This window comes from Acomys russatus, chromosome 9 (genome assembly GCF_903995435.1).
Source record: "Acomys russatus chromosome 9, mAcoRus1.1, whole genome shotgun sequence".
NCBI lineage: Eukaryota > Metazoa > Chordata > Mammalia > Rodentia > Muridae > Acomys > Acomys russatus.
This window is the reverse complement of record NC_067145.1, coordinates 21,258,177-21,278,724: the sequence shown is the minus strand read 5'-3', so window position 1 is coordinate 21,278,724 and position 20,548 is coordinate 21,258,177. Positions and strand designations below refer to the sequence as shown.

At 41.9% G+C, this 20,548-nt stretch overlaps 1 protein-coding gene across 1 annotated transcript in view; it reads left to right on the top strand.

Annotated features, from left to right (window-relative positions):
- Fbxl7 (F-box and leucine rich repeat protein 7) overlaps positions 1 to 20,548 on the top strand; it is a 385,641-nt gene that overhangs the window by 120,999 nt on the left and 244,094 nt on the right. The window contains exon 2 of the mRNA XM_051151010.1: positions 1,563 to 1,652. Coding sequence (XP_051006967.1) covers positions 1,563 to 1,652 — 90 coding nt within the window. The remainder of the gene's footprint in view (positions 1 to 1,562; positions 1,653 to 20,548) is intronic.

Here is a 20,548-nt window from a genome sequence, read left to right as displayed (position 1 = left end):
CTCTTAATGCCGTGTCCTTGGGCTTAAGATTTCAGCAATTTGGTAGAAAGTAAATACCCAACTCCTTGCTTACAGCATTGGGAAGACTATTAGAATACAGTGTTTCTCTGCTTACTGTAAACTTTTGACCGTAACTTGTAGAATGAAATAATTGTGTCTTTAATATAGTTAGTGGGTTTTCTACTGTTGCAAGTCCTGCTATGACATAAGAGAACACAACGTACATAAGGTGCAGCTATCATCTCATACTTGGATCAGGGTTCTGCGTATGAATTAACTGAGTCCTTTGCACAGAGTAGGTCAAAGCTGCAGCCAGAGTATTAGTCTTTGAATCTTTGAATCTCTGGGGTCCTCGTCTCTTCTCTAATGATGCTGGCCAACTTCATTCTCTGAGTGTATGATAAGCCTAACCCTACCCTTCACATTTGCCATCTAAGAGTCAGACAGCAGGAGGTCCTTTCTCCTCTGGAACCTCTCAGAGCACTTAACCTCGTTCTCTTAGGTGTACGCAAGACACTCTTCCTTTTGCTTAATTAAAGAATTATTAACTTACAGACTTTAGTCAGTTGGCAAAATCCTCTCGATTTTGCTGTATTGGGCTAATTAGAGTTGCAGTGCTTCAATATATTTAAATTACAGGGAGGAGGCGATACGAGGACATGGGTAACATGGAACATTTTGAAATTTTCCATCATAGTACTCAGGCCCTCCCTGAGTCTGTGGGTGACTGTGGTTTGTATTTACAGTCTTTCTTCTGTCTTCTGGAGCATGTGTATTAATGTGTGCAGTTAAGTAAAAGCTCAGGAGTGTGAAGACTCTGGCCTGGACTTACAGAAAATCAGGTAGACCAGGATATCACAAATGAAGTGTGCTGGGATTGAAGCTATAAAAATCTTTTTTTTTTTTTTTTTTGGTGGAGGACTGTCCTGTCTACTCTAAGACGTTTAGCAGCAGTCCCCTGGCCATTAGCACCTCTTTCCTCCTTATGACAATCAAAAATTATGCCAAGCATTCACATGTATTCCTTTTGAATAGAAACCTTTTCCTGGAATGAGGACCACTGTGTTGGATATGAAGTTGATCCCCCCCCCCCAGAAATATACATTAAACCATAAATTTGTGTTCTGAATGTAATATAACCATGTGGAGCCAGCAAGCCCTCACTCCTCTGATAATTCTTCATTCTCCCACTTCTATACTTCCAGTGCTATAAAATGCAGAGTGTATGGTGGTGTTAACACAGGGGATGTGCTTCCCACATGTACTTGCTTATTCATGTTTATGCCAAGACAAGATTATATTAGTGCGTTGGCCATGTTTTATATCCTGTCTGAGTTCATCTTCAGGCTGCCTTGTAGGGAGTGTTTTAATTCTACTGTAATGTGTGTCAGATATTTCCCCCAAGGTATCTAATGCACAAGTCAGAAGCCTTTAATAAACTCCACCTTTTGTGTCACAGCCACTTACTTGGAAATGTGCATCTATGTAAAGGGCACAGGCTACTTCTGAAATTACAAAACCCAGGACCCACTTTTTTTTGTGTGTCTCCTGTTTCACTCTAGGCAAAGGCAGCTCAAGCGTCTCATCCGACGTGAGTTCAAGCACAGATCACACACCAACCAAAGCCCAGAGGAATGTGGCCACCAGCGAAGGTAGGCGCATGACCGGTCTTCCTGTCGCGTCTTCTCCTCACAGAGTTGGCTGTTTGAGAGACAAAGAGAATATGTGGGATTTAATTCTAGTCTACTGCATGAGAGTCTATCAGATTACTAAAAAAGAGAAGGTGATGACTTTCCAAGGTTCACTTTGGCTACACCGCTGGTGCTGCCATTGCAGTTGATTCATGGGCTTAAGAGTCTTAATATAAATACAGATGGTATTATTTTGTGAGCTCAAGAGAAGCTACTGTGACATCATATACCAGTGTTCCCGAGTGCCAAAATGGTATGACACGAGAGCTTTTGATACAAGTTGAGAGTTGCTGCAGGAATATTCAAAATAGTTGTTCCTTAAATTCAGGGTGGTGCCGGCAGGAGGGTCACAGCCCTGATATATGTAGGACTTGAGTTAATCACTGGTGTTTGGTATATGCAAAGAAGCATCATTTTGCTGTTTAAATATTGTGTGATAAGACATCACAATTAAGCATAGCCATTTGTGCACTCGGTTGGTGAAGGACTTTGCATTTGTTCTGTGGAAGTACACATTGGAATCCTATTGCTTCCCAAGAAGCTTTGAGCTATTACTTGGTTGACTGAGGAATTATTTCTATGACCCAGTGATCTTATTTTAATGTGAAACACAATGGCTGGTTTCCTTTCTGAGCAAGAGTTCCCTCTAAATTATTTATCCCACAAAGGTCATTTTGGTGCCAATTTTGCTGGAAGGCTTTGTTAAAACGGACCAGTTTATTTGCGTATTTTATGCAGCCAGATTTTCTCAAATGTACAGGGCGCTAAGGAAGCTTGTGTTCAGGTTTTTTGTTTGTTTGTTTGTTTGTTTGTTTGTTAGGCTTAGTTTCTGCTGCTCTTAACTTCAGGAGCCACGCTCACAGGCTGATTCTGGCCTCCTGAGTTCTTAAGTTCTGTTTGTCTACATTGGGACCTACAGATTGATGACGATGCTTTTCTGCCGCTGGTTTCTCTTCTCTTTTTCATATTTTTTTGTCTGGTGTCAGGGAGCCCAGACTGACCTTCTCAGAGCTCATTACTCTCAGGCCCGTGTCTAGGTGGCTCGGGTAGCTGGATCATGTTCATTTGTGTTTAGCCCCGTGCGTTGTTTCTCGTGCATCAGCAGCTTCTAAGGCAGATGGATCGGTGTGTTCTACTTAGCGCAGCAAAGGGCCAGGTAGCAATCCAATTTTAATTTTCCGCTTGCTAAGTTAAACGGGGGGCGTTTGATCATTCTTGAAATTCAGTGGAGGCAATGAGTTTTCACTGTTTGGTTATAGCCATTTACTTTTGAGACCTCTGTCCCGAGAAAACAGAACAGAAACGACTTCCATTTATTCAGAGTGACTATCTTCAACTAAGAAGCCCTTTCATGAGAGGCTCAATTCTTCATACCAGGATGGGGCAGTTATTTCTGCCACATCCTTCTGCCTATGAAAATAGTTATATTTGTAAAATAATCTGTGTTTACCCATGTTTATGTTTTCTCATTGTTCCTTTTCCCCCCTTTAAACGTAGAAAGTACTGGTGCTTTGTCGAAAGAGTTGGGAAAGGAGTTTCTAGGATTTTGCACATTTAAAAATGTTGTTCTCTATTATGAAAAATAAAATAATGAAAGCCTAGTGATGTCAAGCTCCCTTTTCTCCCCACATCCCCAAGGGAGAGGTACTGATTCCTACGGTAAGGTTTTATACATTTTGTCATGATTGTATTTTCTGCCATTATGCAAATAATACCAGGGGGAAAATAACTACAAGAAAATTTGATATTCTTATGAAACAGACTTTTTACCAATGGGCTAAATTAATGTGGAGTTTGTTTATAGATCTTAGGAGGAAAAGCCTCACCCCTGTGGAAGATGTCATTTAGTTGGAGGGCTGAAAAATAGTAAAAAAGAATGCTAATCTTTGCTCTCTGAGGGAGGGAGGAGGGGTGAGGAATTAAGATCCATTTCTTCTACATGTTTCCGATTAATGAATATTTAAAATCCTAATCTCTGAAGGCAGCATGGGCATTTACTTCAGGGGAGTGTGTTTGAAGGCTGCCTGCTGTACAGCTGTTTCTGTGCTGTACTGCGGAGTCGCCAGGGCTAATTTCCCCACACAGATGACAGGCCCTCAGGCTGCATCTCAGGATGAGTGATGAGGGTGGCACGTTCTCTGACCTCCACTCGTGGATTTACCTGATGTTATGAGTTGCCTCCTTCTGGAAAAATACCAGGTGACCCTTATTGGCAAGGCTCTGGTAGATTAACAGAAGGCCAGTATCAACTTCCTACAGAGATGACAGAGAGGTCCTTTAAAACTGATCTGACTGTTAACCCACCATTGTCAAGAGGTTGTTTTTTGTTTGTTTGTTTTTTGTTTTTTGGTTTGTGTGTTTGTGTGTGTGTGTGTGTGTGTGTGTGTGTGTGTGTGTGTCTGCTCGCAAGCAGGTACGTGCAGGTACATTTGCAATCACATGCATGTGAAATTCCACATAGAGGCCAAAGGAGTCATTGGACTCTGAGGAGTGGTGGTACAGCAGCTGTGTGCTACCTGAGGTGGGTGTTGGGCCCTGAACTCGGCAGAATGTACTTTTTGTTGTTGATCCATCTCTCCATCCCAACTGTTTAACTTTCAGTGTTAAGAAAACTGGGGAGAGTAGAGATGGCTTTTTGCAGTGATTATCTTCAGTTTGTTGACTCTCCAGAAGTTTTTTTCAGCCCTGACTTCATCAGCATTGCCTTCTGGGAGCACAGACTAACTCTCAGTTTAAAGGTCTAGATTGATTAGTAAACAAATAATGTGTATTATTTATCACCCTGAGCTCCTGAGAACTATAGCAGTGGGGTTGCAAACACCATACAGTAGTTCTGGCATGTCTCTAGGTGGGATGGGGAGGAAAGGGAAGGTAATATATTGGTCCGTGGTGTTTGTGGTTGTTTGTGGTGTCGTGTGCATCTATCTGTGTGAACTGGAGTGTGACTACTATCAGAGAGTTAATGGTACAGGCTATGCCCTTCATTATAAAACATGAATTCCACTATACAGTGTGTGGTGATATAAACCGGGGACACGGTGTACAGGGAAGAGAAGGACATGCTTGTCTGCTTTTAACTTGGGTGGAGGATGCTGGTGGGGGTTTAACTGTCAGTAGTCACAAGGACAATCACAAAGCCATGACCTTGCTTTTTAACTGGACAGTGGTGAAGGCTGTAGAGGGGGCTGACACTTCTGCAGATTTCTAAGAAGTCATTCTAACGACTCCCTGACATTGCTGCCTCTAAGCTTTGGAAGGAGAGCAGGAGGCTATGGCTTGGCCTGTAAGACAGAAGTGGCCTAGGAGTGGTCCTGTGCACCCAGCCAGTGTGCAGTTGCCTGCTTCAAGATGGCTTATCATAAGATGTGTTTCATGAAATTTGTTAAATCCATGAGAAAAGGCCTCTTCTTAATCTTTGATACAGAAGTTTTATATGTAGATTAGGCTAACCTGGAACTTGCAGTCTCTCTGCCTTGGCTTCCCAAGTGCTAATATTACAGTATGCTGTAGGCTCAATTTTCTTAACCAATATATTTTATTAACAACTTAGTGACCAAGCATATGTTACTTATAAGCCGACTAATCAAAACAATAGGAAATAAGGATTAATGGACACAATAACAAAACCTTAAGGATATCAGTTCCGAGGAACGATTCTCCGTGTGTGAGCCGCAGGATTTCTTCTGCTGGAACCTGGGGTAACCAGAACCCAGAACCTCAACAGGAGCTGGAGCCCCGAAGCCTTCCCTTGAGTGGTTCTCTCTAGGAGCGTCTTGAAGTGCAGCAATGAACAGCCAAATCTATCCCAAGTCTCCAAAAAGCCCCTGCCTCCACTTCTGCCTCATTTATATATCTCCTCCCAGAGTCTGTTCACGGGATCTTTTCAGCTGGCAACAATTAAGCTCCTGCACAAGGTGGTTGCTCTTCTAGTGAATTAACTTCACCTGTTCTCTCACAAGACCGTTCCAATCCTACACTTAGAATCCTAAAAAACAGGCTTATCTCTCCTTCAGTATGTACTATAACACTTAGCTGAGACTGGCATTTAAGTCCCACAAGGAATGTTCTCTTCCAAGTGTGTGTATCAAAGACATGCGCTGGAGACAGAGTCCTCCCACAACTTATACAGGCTTTCTTTACAGGCCATTACGTTCCTTTTGATAATTTAAGTTCCCAATTTTCTGACACTATTGGGGGTTTAGGTCCAAGTATGGAAAGATGGGAATTTTTTACTCTCCCAGCATAGCCTGCTTGGCAACCTCACAAAACCCGATGTAATTCCTTTCAATTGTGTTGTTCCTCTCATTCTGCTCTTTGAAGCCATATTCCCATCCATTCGAATGTCTCATACTAAAAAGAATGGCCTTTGACTGCAAACAGTGCAAGTCATATCGGATGTGCAGATTGAGTGAGGACACAGTAACCAGCCTTGAGCAGGGTTAGTAGACTCGGTTCGGTTGTGACATCCCAGAAAGCAAGCTGGGTTATAACCTTCACAGAGCACATGGCATGAGGATGTGGCTTTAAAGGTGACAACTCAACAGATCAGTCTTGCTTTTGCACTGGACTAAAATAAAACTACTAGTCCAGCTAGCTGCTCTTTAAACAGGGCCAAGTCAGCTATTGCTCTCAGGCAGCACATGTGTGTGATGGTTGCTTTGTAACTGTTGCTCCTCAGGGTATTAACTTGCACAGTTCTAGGAGTTTTGAATTATAAGGGGCTGGCCAGTTCCTTCCTCCCTCCCTCCCTCCCTCCCTCCCTCCCTCCCTTTCTTTCTACCTTCCTTCCATTCTTTCTTTCTTCTTCTCCCTCCACCCCCCTATAACTCTGGAAGCTGTTTGATTTGATTGTTAGCAACTTAGACCACCAGTTTGTGTGTATACGCCATTTGTCACAGAGAACTGAGCTCACTGTTAGTCATGGAGCTGAGGAGCAGCTTTGATCTTTGCCAAAGTCTCCAAGTTCCCAGCGTTTTGATCAGCTGTGCCCTTTTATCTGTTATTTCTCCATGTGGAAGGGCTCTCCCTCCTAGTGTCTGCCTATGCGCAACTGCTTCCTCTTAAGTAAGCATCCGTAGGTGTTTGGGAGTTTTAGCCTTGTCAATAGTGACTTTTTGAAGAGGTGTCAATGACAAACTTCTGGTGTGTTCTACACAGAGAAGCTTGCTTGAGGCCAAGAGGTCCAGTCACGAGTAGCAACCACTGCCCAGATGCTTCAGGAAAACCACTCTCCTACCTGTGTGGCACCTTGTGAGGGTGATCAGATGGCCCTGGTGATGATGTTGGCACCCAACCATCTCATGTGCTGACTGATGCACATTTTGTCATGATGCAGTAGCTCCCATGGCAGTAGGATAATACCTAGGCATCATGCCAAGTGTAACCACACTGGTCGCCACCGTTCTTGCTGTTGCCAAGTGGTTTTGTGACAGTGGCAAAGACCATCTACTTTGTCTTCTTTTCACTTTGCCACGGAGTATTTTGTTTTGTACAAGGCCTTTCTGGAATGCATAGCATCTCAGGAGTACCTACCAGTTCTTCTAATCAGAACAGCGCGCATTGGCAGTGGGGGCTTCCCCCTTTGGGCTTCTTAACCTTTGTGTCAGACTTTTTGGCTTCGCCAACAGAGCATCACCTCCAACCTTGTTAACTGCCCATTGCTTTTTCTTTGTTTCAGTTTCTCAGCTTTCTCACCTGCTGTCTTGTAAGACAAGAAAGACAATTTTACAAAGAAATACCTGGGACACTGGGAATGAAAGTGTTTGTTTGTTTGTTTGTTTTTGGAGATTATATATACCCCTAGTAAGTTTACATGCAGGAGTTTGATGCAGTACTATTGGATTGAACAAACTAGGAAAAAAATCAACTAACAACATCAAAAAAATCCCTCTGCAGTGTTCAAAATAAACAAACAAAACAGCTATTGTTTTCCGTAGGTGGAAGTGTTTAATCCTTTTTTCTCTGTTTCTACATGTCTATTATGAGCTTGCCCCAAGGCCAAAGCAGGCTGTGTAGATGGTTTGCAAAAGGTTTTTGGACCCAGGTGGATCCTGGCTTCTGCTAGAAGGATTGAGTCGGCTCTAGGAGGTCAGAGGGCCCCAGCGTAACTAATGACTTCACATGGAGGCTCTCAACCCACCTAATGCTTCCCTATTCATCTTTGCATTAGACCTCCTTGATACTGCTTTGTGGAATTGCCTCTTTAATTGACTCCTTGCAAGAAAGGGATTTTAAATCTTTCACTTGAGGCACGTGACATGAGTCGACTCACAAAGAATTCGTCGTGATATTCTCCTGGCCCTACAGTCACCCGCTTATTTATATAGTCAGTGGTTTCTTACATTTTCAGTGCCCAAATTAGGCCAGTATGGAAGAGACTTGATTTGAATGCGCTGAAGCATATGGCTTTGTTTATTTGCTCTGTTTTATGTTGTGTTCTGTCTACTCTCTTTCAGGGTGTATTCTTAAACAAAGTTAATATGATTCACTGAAGAAGGAAAGATCGTGCTTTTAACTGAAGGTTGCTTCTCAAGCCCTCAAGACTTTGTTTTACTCTTCAGTGAATTTTACATTTGTGTGTGTGTGTGTGTGGTATGCATGAGCACATGTATGTGGGTGTACATGTACATAAGTCTATGCGTGTGGAAATCAGAAGTCACTATTACATGGCTTCCTTAGTTGCTTTCCACCTTATATTTTGGCACAGGCTCTCTTACTGAACCCGGAGCTCACTGATTCAGGAAGGCTGGATGCCTAGCAAGCCCCAGGTGTTTTCCTGTCTCAGTCACCCCTTCTACACTATGGGTTACAGATGTAACTCTGTCCCCAGCTTTTTCATGGGTGCTAAGGATCTGAACTCAAGTGCTTATACTTGCATGGCAATATATTACCAGATGAGCCATTGTCCCAGCTTCCCGCTACAAACAATATCTATTTTGGAGGCCCACCTATCAGGTGCAAACAAGTGCTTTCATGAGCAGGACTGTATTTAAAGTAAACCTGCCATCACATATCTATTGCCAAATAGGCACTGATGCTTCCACTGGAATGATGGGCAGGGGAACTCAAAAGCTAAATGTGGATTGAAGTCATACAAAGTAGTAAATGCTAAAGATGGGCTATGAGACCTAAATTCTAAGTTCATTTGTATTTGTTTTGTAATTGTTGAAAATTTCTCTTTATGCAGTTTAAAAATTTTTTATTTATTTTACTTCATGTGCATTGGTGTTTCGCCTGTGTGTAGGTCTGTGTGCGGGTGCTGCCATGTGGATGCTGGCAGTTGAACCCAGGTCCTCTATAAGAGCAGACAGTGCTTTTAACCGCCCCCTCCCCTGAGCCATCTATCTCTCCAGCCCTTTACTCAGTTTTCAACTCATGGCAATTGTATATAGCAATGGATATCATTGTGGGCCTCTCATAATCTGCTTATTGTCCCTCCAGCACCTTCCCTACAGACCGCTCTTGTTTGCCCTCCGTGCTTGGCATCTTTCCCCTGTACTGATCCACAGTAGTCCGTGAAAATGTATAACAATCATTTACAAGGTTTTATCAAAATATAATTTGAAATTTCATGTGAGAAGTTATCTTGCCCAATATCAACTCATATTTTTTTCTTCATTGCCAATGTTATACACAGAGGCCCTTCATAAGCCATATTGTTATGTGTTATTCCAAGTTGGTTTTGTACTAAACTATTGAGAGTAAGTTTGCAAGTAACAATTGCTGCACCCTGAAAAGACTGAACCAGAATCTAACTATTGGGGATTGATATTGAAGTGAAGTTACGTATGACCTACAATGGTAAGCCATGTTGACAGAAAGGTATTAAATAATCAATTGGCATGTTTTCCTTTAAGTTATCTCATAGCATCATTATTCCTGTTTCTGTTTGTATGTGTGCATGTGTGTGTTACATGTATGTGAATATGTAGATGCATGCACTCACTGTTTTGTGTTCATAGGTGGTAGCCATAGAAAGACAGTGTCTTTTCTGTCACTCACTGACCTATCACCTAAGACAGGGTGACGTGCTGTCGCTCAGAAGGTTGCTCACTGGGCTGGGCTCTCCGGCTAGTGAGCTCCAAGTAACCACCCACCTACTTTCCCCATTGCTAGCATTATAGGCATAGGCAGCTATGCCCAGCTTTTTATACAAGGATTTAAACTCAGGTCCCGATGTTTCCACAGCAAGTGATCTTTTTCACCAAGCCATCCTCCGGGGTTACTCATAGTTTAGTTGGTAATTTCCTCAAGGAGAAGATCCTGATTTCAGAGCACAAATGGAAACTGTTCACAGCTGAGTGTAACTCAGCCTAAAAAGCAAGAGAAACTAGAGCAGAAGTTTGTAACATAAATTATAAAACATGGAAAGATGAACAACAAGTAGAGGGCTAAAAGAAAGTAATAGCACTCAACAATGTTCAAGTATGGCATGGGCTCAAATATGAAGGTTGGAGCGACATTAGAGATTCTGAAGTCAGATGACATCTTTGCAAATTCCATTAGCTGTAAAAGAAGGTGGTGGCTGATTCTTACATAGATTTGGTTTTGCCTTTAAAATTAAAATTTAAACTTAATCTCTCAAAGTGTCAGGGTCACATAGGAAATCTTTGCAAAGCTTTGGCTGATGAGACTTAATGTGTTTTGCTAATTTAATTAGCAGTTCACTGCTACATGACGGGGCTGCTCTTATAGCTTAAGCTGCTGCCTAATTATAAGTTTAGGTAGATCTGAAACACTTCACAAATTACCTCTGGGGATTTGAGCATGTAATAGAGTCAGCGTGTCCAATTTAATAAAGGCAAGATGTCCAATTTGCATTCAAGGATTAGTCTAAGCTGTGCAAAACTCATCAATTTGTGATCTACAAAATAGGTTTGTAATCTTAGAAATAAAACCCTAAGTACCCATCAGATTCAAACTAGGTACAATTTCATCAAGGAATTATCTTCAAAAATGGATGATCTGGAATGACTCTCATACACTATTGTCCAAGGGAAATTGGCTTGCCCTCAAACTCCTCCCCGAGTGACCGTCTTAAAGTAATATTTAATAGAGATGTCTATTACCTCTCAGTGTCTTTATGTAGTCTTTGGAGAAGGGGTGTTTTTGATCTTTGATATCCTAATACTACCTCTAAAATAATCTTATGTTTATTTCTTCTTCTTAGCTTACCCTTTGCTGAAAAGCAAAAAGATCACTGAATAAGCAATCAACATGTCTCAGATGTAAACATTATGATTCATTTCAATACAACTAAACATGCATGTAATGAAGGCTTTGTGCATTCTTAAGGCTTCTTGGTAGTTTGTGCTTAATTAAGTGGGGATTTATTAAAGAGTGTGGTGTAAATTTAAATACCTTTGATTGGCACTTGTAGTGACAGAAATAGGTGGCAGCCACGGGTCACAGTTATACACAGTGGGCAATTCTGCTCTACAATGTATTATCCTCTCCCTGAGGAATCTTTAAAAATCACTTTGGAATTGACTTACTCATTTCTGTTCAGTCTTAAACAAGTATCTGTTGTTATGTATCAGTCAATTCTTTGATTCTTGAAGAAATCTAATCTAATGGCTGGACCAGTGCCCGGGTGGCGCTGATGGAGCAGTTCAGTTAATTAATAACTCAGGGTGGAGCAGGAGTGTGTCTCACCAGGTGGGCTCAGCATGAGGTACACAGGAAAGGAGGTGGTGGGAGAGGGGAGGCTTCCCAGGACACTGGGACTAGGGTTTTGTAGTGTGTGTAGAAGGTGCAATAGTGAAAGGACACCATCACATGCTGTATCGGGGTGTTTACAACTTAGATAAATCCAACTGGGCCCATCAAGGTAGAAGATGGGAACTTCAAGGCAGAACCTTACCCTCCTGACAAGGTGGAGTGGTCTCACGTGGCAGCTGCATATCTTACCAGTGGAATCCAAATAATTGGTGAGATAAGTGACAGATAAAGAATGCTGTTTCATTCTACTCCCACTTCTCCACCTTCATTTATGTTTTAATACTAAAAACCAACTGCTCCAGAAAAGAGGAGACACAAAGGGGCTTGGTGGGGAGGGCTTAGTACAAATAATCTGATTTCGAAAATATTTGACCTTTACGTCTGTGCACACTGTGACCTTAAGAATCAGATTAACATGCCTGTTTATTTCCTCTGCCTGGAGATGGCTTCCTGAGGATACACTCATTTCCTTGGGAAGTTCCTAACATCCCATGCTATTAGACTGACGAACAAATAAGGAGATTAAAAAGCATTGCAATTGTAAAAAGTGTCCTTTTTTCCCCCCTCCAAAATACTTAAAAACTGCACAGCATAGAGGGAATAACTTATGTATAGCTTAGGGATTATCTACAATTTGGCAGTGACTGAAGAACTGTAAGGACTGAGCTCTTTGTGAAGTAGGCAGCCATATGGAAAATGCTTAGAAACATAGCCAGGATCCCCAGGTGGGTTTTCTGGTGCATTGAGGGACATTTGTTGTTCTCAGTACCTCTGCTGAGTATGTGACTTCTTATAACCTGATGGAAGCCATCTCCATTTCTCTGCAAGGAAGGAACCTTCATATACAAATGATAGGATTGCCAAGGAGGGAAGAGTAGTAGATGCTCTGGCAGAAGATACGGTGATGGAGCCAGGAATTTCCCCAACATCATCAGCATAGTGACTGCTAGAGACTCATTCCTATGTTTCTGAAAGTCTTTAGTCAATCCTGTTAAACTCACAGAACAGCTGATGGGAGTGGATTTCCTGTAGCAAGCAGCAAGGGGCACATTTTGAGGCTGCTTGCTTTCCTTTTTGTCATCACTGACTTTCACAGATACAGCTCATCATATGCGCAGTTTGCACACAGTCCTCTCAGGCCTATCCTCTGCTGTGTGGGACAGTAATGTCCATCACTTAGGTTACTTTGTGCAATTCGCGTCAAATGCTGTGTAATCCACATTAGATTTTTCTCTTTGAATATAATTTTGAACTAATATTATTAGCAGTTACTAGCTACTGCTCTCATTATAGTGCTCTTTTAGAACTGCTATGGAAACCCTTTAGCTTTCCCCTCCTGTCGTCAACTTTTCCTGCTGCAATATTACACTTGTATTCTAGGCCCACATCCACGTCTTCCTCAAGTCACCCTGTCACTCTTCCTTACTCCTTCTTCTCCTACTGCTTCTATTTCCTCCTCCTTCCTCCTCTTCTTTCCTCTTCTACTCCCCCTCCTCACCCCTCCTCCCCCTTCTTCCCTCCTCCTCTTCCCTCCTCTTCCTTCATTTTCTTCCTCCTTCTGTTCCTACTCTTTCCTCCTTCTCCCTTCTTCTCTTCCTTTTCCTCCATCTTCTATCTAAGATGCAGTCGTACAGGTAGCTGGATCTTTATGCAGAAGAAATATATTTGTGACATAAGCCAAGAATCAAGTACAGGAGTTCATGGCTGCTGAGAGTTTATTTCTAACAGTGTTATAGCTAAAGACATTGGTTTTACGAGGTATCTGTACACACTGATTATGTCAATTCATAGTGTTGGACATCACAAAACCTTCATGGCCCTTATCTTCTTATGCTAAGTGGTTTCACTGGACACAAAACTGTACTGCTGAGCCACTAATTATATGATTTCTATATGGATCAGCTTCCAAAGATGTCCTGATATGATCACCCATGAGTGTGACAGTAACAGGTCACTGCACAAACCAGACACCCACTGCTAGTTTCATGTAAGATTTTAATTGGTTCCTTTCCATATTTTGTGGTTTGATTTTCTTTTTTTTTTTTAGAATGAAATAAAGCTTGTTCATATTTGTAGCTCTAGTTCACATTCGAAGCTGCCAGAGTATTTGGCAACCATAAGCATTTGGTAAATGTCAACGGAATCAATGGCTGTGTTCGTATTTCAATTTAGTAAGAATGGACCCGCTGAGTAGCATTGTAAGATATAATCATGAAGACTATGACTTTGAAAGTTATGCAGAAGTGAAGATAATATTTTGGTAGCTGAGTTGATTCTCAGAAAAAAGGTTGATGTTCCCACTTAAGTAAGTTTGAGGTCCATTTAGGGAAAATTGCAAATGATTTCCTTTCAGTTGACTTCATGTGAAGGAAGCAAACATGCCCTTTAAACAGAGAAGACATATTGAGAGGAAGATAGAAGAAAAGATTCTGCCACTTGCTGTTTTTACTAACGTCACAAAATGCAGTTAGGGCACCTGAAACACTGCTCTGCTGATACCTGCTGATACCTATTAGGTCACCAGATGAGACGCAGGCTCTTGGATTCCAAGTTTGCTCAGCACTCTTCCCCTACTTTTAAGGCCAGAGGGAATATGTTCTTTCACCCTCACCATTTTAAATTTATTAAAGCTTTAAAAGTGTGTTTTAATCTAAGAATATTGAATTTTTCGTCTAGTCATCCTTCAAAGTACCAGTTAGAGCCCTGCTGCTCCTTACTCATGGCATTAGGCAGATAGCTTTCATCCTGGTGACATACAGCAGGGGGCCCTGACTGGTAAGCAAATGTGCTCAGGGTTCTTAAATTCCCCATTCATTGTGAAGAAACTATCCTCAAAAGAAAAATAATATTTTAGTTTGCTCTTTGCTTGTGTTTTTCCAAATAAAAATTATCTTACAACTCACTTTGACCTCAGATTATCTTTGTCAAACTGTGCTCTATTTCCTAGAAAGTCAGGTAATCTGAGGTTTAGATGCTACATTTTATTTCTTTGTTTTTGTTCTAGCATTTATTTATTTATTTATTATTTGATTTTAACATTAAAAGTGGCTAGGTCAGTGATTGAGAAAGGAATTAATTCTATCTCATAGATTTACAAAGGCCTAAATTCTGTTTAGTAGATATATATGTACAACAAAGTAGGTCAAATCCTTCATTTAATAAAACAAAACAAAAACTGTGAAACAAAACACCGTGCTTTACTTTACTTGCACTTCTGTGTGATTAGCCTTGCTTTTTGCCACACGTCCCAGCCATGCTGTGTAACAAGATGGAAGCAGGTCCTGCCAGCCCCGCTTTGGAGCTGTAGGGTTTCAGTGTATTTGAAACCAGGTTCAAATCTACACCCACCACTGCCACAATGCAACCTGCTGCGCCAGAAACTTCCTCAGCTGAGCTGTTATGTACAGTCTGGGATGGAAACTCCTCGTTACCTTGCTGAAGCTTTTGCCAGAGCTAGTGTGTCCCTGTTCCTGGTCTTTCTGGGCCACGTAGGACCTGCAAATGTCACGAACCAGGATGCTGGTGTGGAGACCTAAGCCATCATCACCGTCTAAGTATTTGAAGCATTCTTCAAGCATATCATCATAGTCTTGGCTCTTGAGGTTTTGGCCCTCAAAATCTTATCAAAATAATTAAGAGAAGAATTTGCTTCAAAAGCAATCAGAGCCTCAGAGGGATCTCCTGGCAACCCCTCTTCCTTGTGAGTTACGCTTTGGATGTGAAGGCTATTGTCCCTCAGAGACCTGAATTACATCATAGTTCTGGTCCTCCTCCTGCTCCCTGTAACTGGACTGTGCTCCTCTTCTGCCAGCATCATCCTGTAGCAGCTGGTCCAGCCGGGCTGCTCAGCAGTCCACGCACTGCTCAGCATCCTCAGGAAGAAAGTCAGCTTCTTCGTTGTAAGTTCTTCCACATCAACTGGTTGAAATTGCTTCCCCTGAGCTCCTTTCAAGTGCACATTCCAGCTGGTGTATCAGGAGTTGGAAGTAATTCTTGGTAGTTCTACTCTTTCCTAGTACTGAGCAGAACCTTCTAGTCATCCCTTCAAATAGCCATCCCATTTCTGACTTTCAGGGAAGCTTGCTTCAAGCGATGAAGCAGTAACAAAGGATTTTCTGGAGTCAGAAAACTGTGGGCTACATTTGTAAGCACAAAATCTCAAATCCTCGAGCCAATCTCATGCCCAATTCATGGGCTTGGTTCTGTGGATATGATGGAGGTGGCAGCCTGTATCCACGTTGCCAGTCTGGCATAAATCTCTTTTGTACCAGCTGTGCATACAGACTTTTAGTGAAAGTGACAGATGCTATTATTCATATTTCAGGGGGCGGGGGAAACCATGTTGAAAACAAGACAGGCCCCCAGGTCACTGATGTCCCATGTGTAGAAGGCCTGGACTGCTGCCGACACCAAGCTGGGTCATTGTTTGAGCACTGCTGCAGTGCCACCTGGAAGGAAACAGCATGCTCGATGAAGAAAGGCTTCAATTTTTGTCCCCTGAGTACCCTCTGATACTACTGTTAACAGCAGCAGGTGCAGATTCCGAAGCTAAAACTTCTGGGTGTACTGACACTTTACTCAAAGCTTGTTGGAGTCCTGGGGAGCTACCAGGGTATTAGTTCCCATTTCCTTGGTATAAGAATAATTGCATGAAGAGCTGGAGAGATGGCTCAGTGGTTAAGAGCACCGCCTGCTCTTCCAAAGGTCCTGAGTTCAATTCCCAGCAACCACATAGTGGCTCATAACCATCTGTAATGTGATAGGGCGCCCTCTTCTGGCTTGAAGGAGTACATGCAAGCAGAGCACTGTATACATAATAATACATAAATACATCTTTAAAAAAAAGAATAAGTGCATGAATCCCCACATTAGTGTATCTCGTAAAGCTCATTAAAGAAGCCTGCTCTTTCGGTAGATATGACTGTTAACACAGAGCCCTACATCTGGTCAATGTGTGGAGAGTAACAGACTACAGGGTGCTCAACCACAAATGGTACATCTATGTCACAGCCCCTTCCCAAGGCTCAGGGGCCGTTGTGGAAGAAGATGCAGGACCGTTGTGGAAGAAGATGCAGGAGGATCATAAGACCCAAGAGGATGACTGTAAGAAAATTGTGTTTCTAGACACAGCATGCCATTTGCACGTATGAACTCACAGTTCAAGCTGGACAGATCCCACCTTAGAGATGGAAGGTGGTCACCCAATTCAATCCCTAGCTGCAGAACCAATAGAGGTTGATCTCTGCCATGAGGGGAGTCAGTTCTTTTAAAGGTATGACCTCTGTTAGGTTGACCATGATCCAGTGGGTGGCCACAGACTCAAGAATATAATTAGTCACAGACACAATCATATTGGAGGGGGCTCGCCACTGTTTCATGATCAACGGTTATGTATTTCCATCTACCTTTAGGACATAGAATGAGAAGGGGCCTCCAGCTGTCATGAGACTTGGCCTTGAGCTTCAGGCTTTTCTGAGAAATGCTTGGGTTTGAACAAAGGAAAAAAAAAATGGAGATGAACTTGAAGGTCAGGACTGTTGATATGTGGCCTTCAGAGCTATGCAAAAGTTGAAGGACTTTTCGTTATATATATATATATATATATATATATATATATATATATAATTTATTTATTTATATTACATCTTAATTGTTATCCCATCACTTGTATCCTCCCATTCCTCCCTCCCTCTCATTTTCCCCTTACTCCCTTCCCCTATAACTGTGACTGAGGGGGACCTCCTCCCCCTATATATGCTCATAGGGTATCAAGTCTCTTCTTGGTAGCCTGCTGTTCTTCCTCTGAGTGCCACCAGGCCTCCCCATCCAGGGGACATGGTCAAATATGGGGCACCAGAGTTTGTGTGAAAGCCAGTCTCCATTCTCCACTCAGCTGTGAAGAAGGTCCTGTCTATTGGCTAGATCTGGGTAGGAGTTCGGTGTTTACTGCACGTATTGTCCTTGGCTGGTGCCATAGTTTGAGCAAGACCCCTGGGCCCAGATCCGCCCATCATAATGTTCTTCTTGTAGGTTTCTAGGACTCTCTGGATCCATATATTTCCCCATTCTCCCTTGATTCTCTCATCTAGAGTCCTAATAGGATGTCCTCCCCTCTGTACCAGTTTCCTGGTAAGTGAAGAAGACTTTCATGGGACATGCCCCTTGGGCTAGGGTCCAGATATAAGTGAGTATATACCATTTGACTCTCTGCTTCTCTGTTAACTCACTCATTATGATCCTTTCTAGTTCAATCCATTTGTCAACAAAGTTCTGGAATTCCTTGTTTTTAATAGCTAAGTAGTATTCCATAGTGTATATGTACCATGGTTTCTTTATCCATTCTTCTACTGAGGGACACTTAGACTGTTTCCATGTTCTGGCTATTATAAATAAGGCTCCTATGAACATGGTTGAGCAAATGTTCTTGTGTGCTGGAACATCTTCTGGGTATATTCCAAGGAGTGGAATAGCTAGGTCTTGAGGAAGCCTTATTCACCAACCCTGCATCTGACAAAGGTCTAATATCCAAAATATATAAAGAATTTAAGAAATTAAACACCACCAAACCAAATAACCCAATTGAGAAATGGGGCTCAGAACTAAAGAGAGAATTCTCAACAGAGGAATATCAAATGGCTGAGAAACACTTAAAGAAATGCTCAACCTCCTTAGTCATCAGGGAAATGCAAATCAAAACAACTCTGAGATTCCATCTTACAACAATCAGAATGGCTAAGATCAAAAATTCAAGGGACACCACATGCTGGCGAGGATGTGGAGAGAGAGGAACACTCCTTCATTGCTGGTGGGAATGCAAACTAGTCCAGCCACTTTGGAAATCTATCTAGCGCTATCTCAGAAAACTGGAGCTTTTCTTATAAAAACAGGGAAGCGACACTATGGCCTTTAGGGTGGGTGGACTTCCTTTTTCTGCCATGCTGGGTGAGTGGACAGTGAGAGGAGCAGCCATCTCATTCAGAGATAGCTTTGGGCCAGGTGACGATTAGCATTGCTTTGATCTCCTGTGATCCTGACCCACAGTTGTTTCTTTGGTTTGTTTTAGTGGCTTTCCCTAGAGTGATCTCAATATGGGCAGGGATAGCCTGTCGACTATGGTTTGCAGCAAGAATAATACTAGGTGAGAATGAGTTTTAGAAAATGCTCATTCTTTCTGCTAGGTGGAAATGCTTCCCTTCTGGAACACTCTCTTACTTTATTACATCTATTTCTCCTCTCCTGAGTGTCCTGGGCTCTCTTCATGGAAAAGGCAGACTCACAATCTGTGTGCTGAGCACTTTATATTGGCCTTTAGGACTAATTTAATGTGTTTTTTTCATTTGGTGTGTAGCAGCGAGGACCTGGATATGATAATTGACTTTAGTGCTCTCTTAATACCCTTAGCATGACTACAATTTTATAAAGATGTATATATTTCCTTTTGAGACAGAAGTTCCTAGCACCAAGATTGGCTTGTGTTCCTTATCTTCCCCAGTACGGGGATTATAATGTTATACCATCACGCCCAAGTTATGTGGTGCTGGGTTTTGAACCCAGGGCTCTGTACATGCTAGGAATGTATCCCACCAACCGAGCAGTATTCCTAACCCTTGTGGATGTCTTCAGAATTTTCATTTAGAGTTAAGCAGTCTTTGATTGTGTTAACAGTGCAAGATCTCTTAAAGTGAAAGGGACCAATTTGTGGTTGACTCATGTTGGAAAACATTAAAGCACGGTATTATTGAAAAATTATCAGATGTACTGAGAATGTTTTCTTTAACTTGAAACACATCACTACAAGCATTCTGATATAATTTGAAGTCATGTTAAACTGTTTTCATTGAGTATATAACGGGATCGATTGGAACTCTTAGTGATTTATTTATTGAATTAATCATGCACCAGCCTCTTCATTGCATTATCAATACTGCTGTCTTTGAAATTCGATTTTTTTCCAAAAGTGACATATCCAATAGAAAGGCTTTCAAGAATATAGTATGAAAACAATGTAGTATGCATTTAGTCAGAAGCCAACGTGTTTGAAATAGTACAATTTAATAGTTGTAGAAGAAGGGGGAAATAGAGAGGTTCTTGGGCAAAGCATTTAATCTGTGGATGATAGTGACCTTGTACCTTGCTTGAGAGAGGAGATACAATTGTGATGGATGGCTCGCCTCCTCCATTGATGAAACGCTCTTTCCGTTGAGAAAGAGCATCTGACATTTGTTGTGGGTCATTTCGTCTCTGAGAAGCCAGAAAAGGTAATGATATCGAAGGCCATAAAATAAGTGAATAAAATGAAATTCCTATCATGGAATAAAGACAGTTTCCAGTGGACAGAGATTGGAGTTAGTGTGAATGGTTTCCTTATGAGCTCAGAGTCCATATAAAAGGGAGGGGCTGGAGCACACTTAAGGAAGTAATGGCCATTACATTTTTGGGCAACATCACAGAAGGAACATCATGGATGAGCTGAGACAAGCCGGTTGTAAAAGCAGAATACACACAGAGCACACTGTTGTATATGCAGGTAACAGAGGAAGCAGGTCTGTGGGAACATGTGCGCTTGCTGAGAATCAGAGCCACGTAGGCAAGTGTCTGCTCTTCTGTTGCTAGGAGGGAGCATGCCAGTAAATTGCACAACTCACGACAATGGAAATGGGGCAATGCACAGCACACAGTCATTCTCACCTTATGCCCAGCATGGTTCTTAGGGTGGTTCTTGTATTATCTCTCTTAACTCCAGAAAAAGGAGGCAGGTACTAGTGTAACTCTTTTCAAAGCAAGAAGCCAAGGCAGAGAGAATAGTGATTTTTTTTTTTCCCCCTCAAGACACGACAGCTTCTAAGTGCCTCAGACCAAGGCATCATTTTCTGGATTTGTTATTCACAGGAGAGTTGTACACTTCTAAATTATTCTCCTTAAAAAAGTCATGATCATGTGTTTCAAAGAGAATCTTTTTTTGTTTGTTTGTTTTTGTTTGTTTTTTTTTTTTGTTTTTTTTCTTTTTTTTCATTTTTTTTATTAATTTATTCCTGTTACATCTCAATGTTTATCCCATCCCTTGTATCCTCCCATTCCTCCCCCACCCCATTTTCCCATTATTCCCCTCCCCTATGACTGTTCCTGAGGGTGATTAC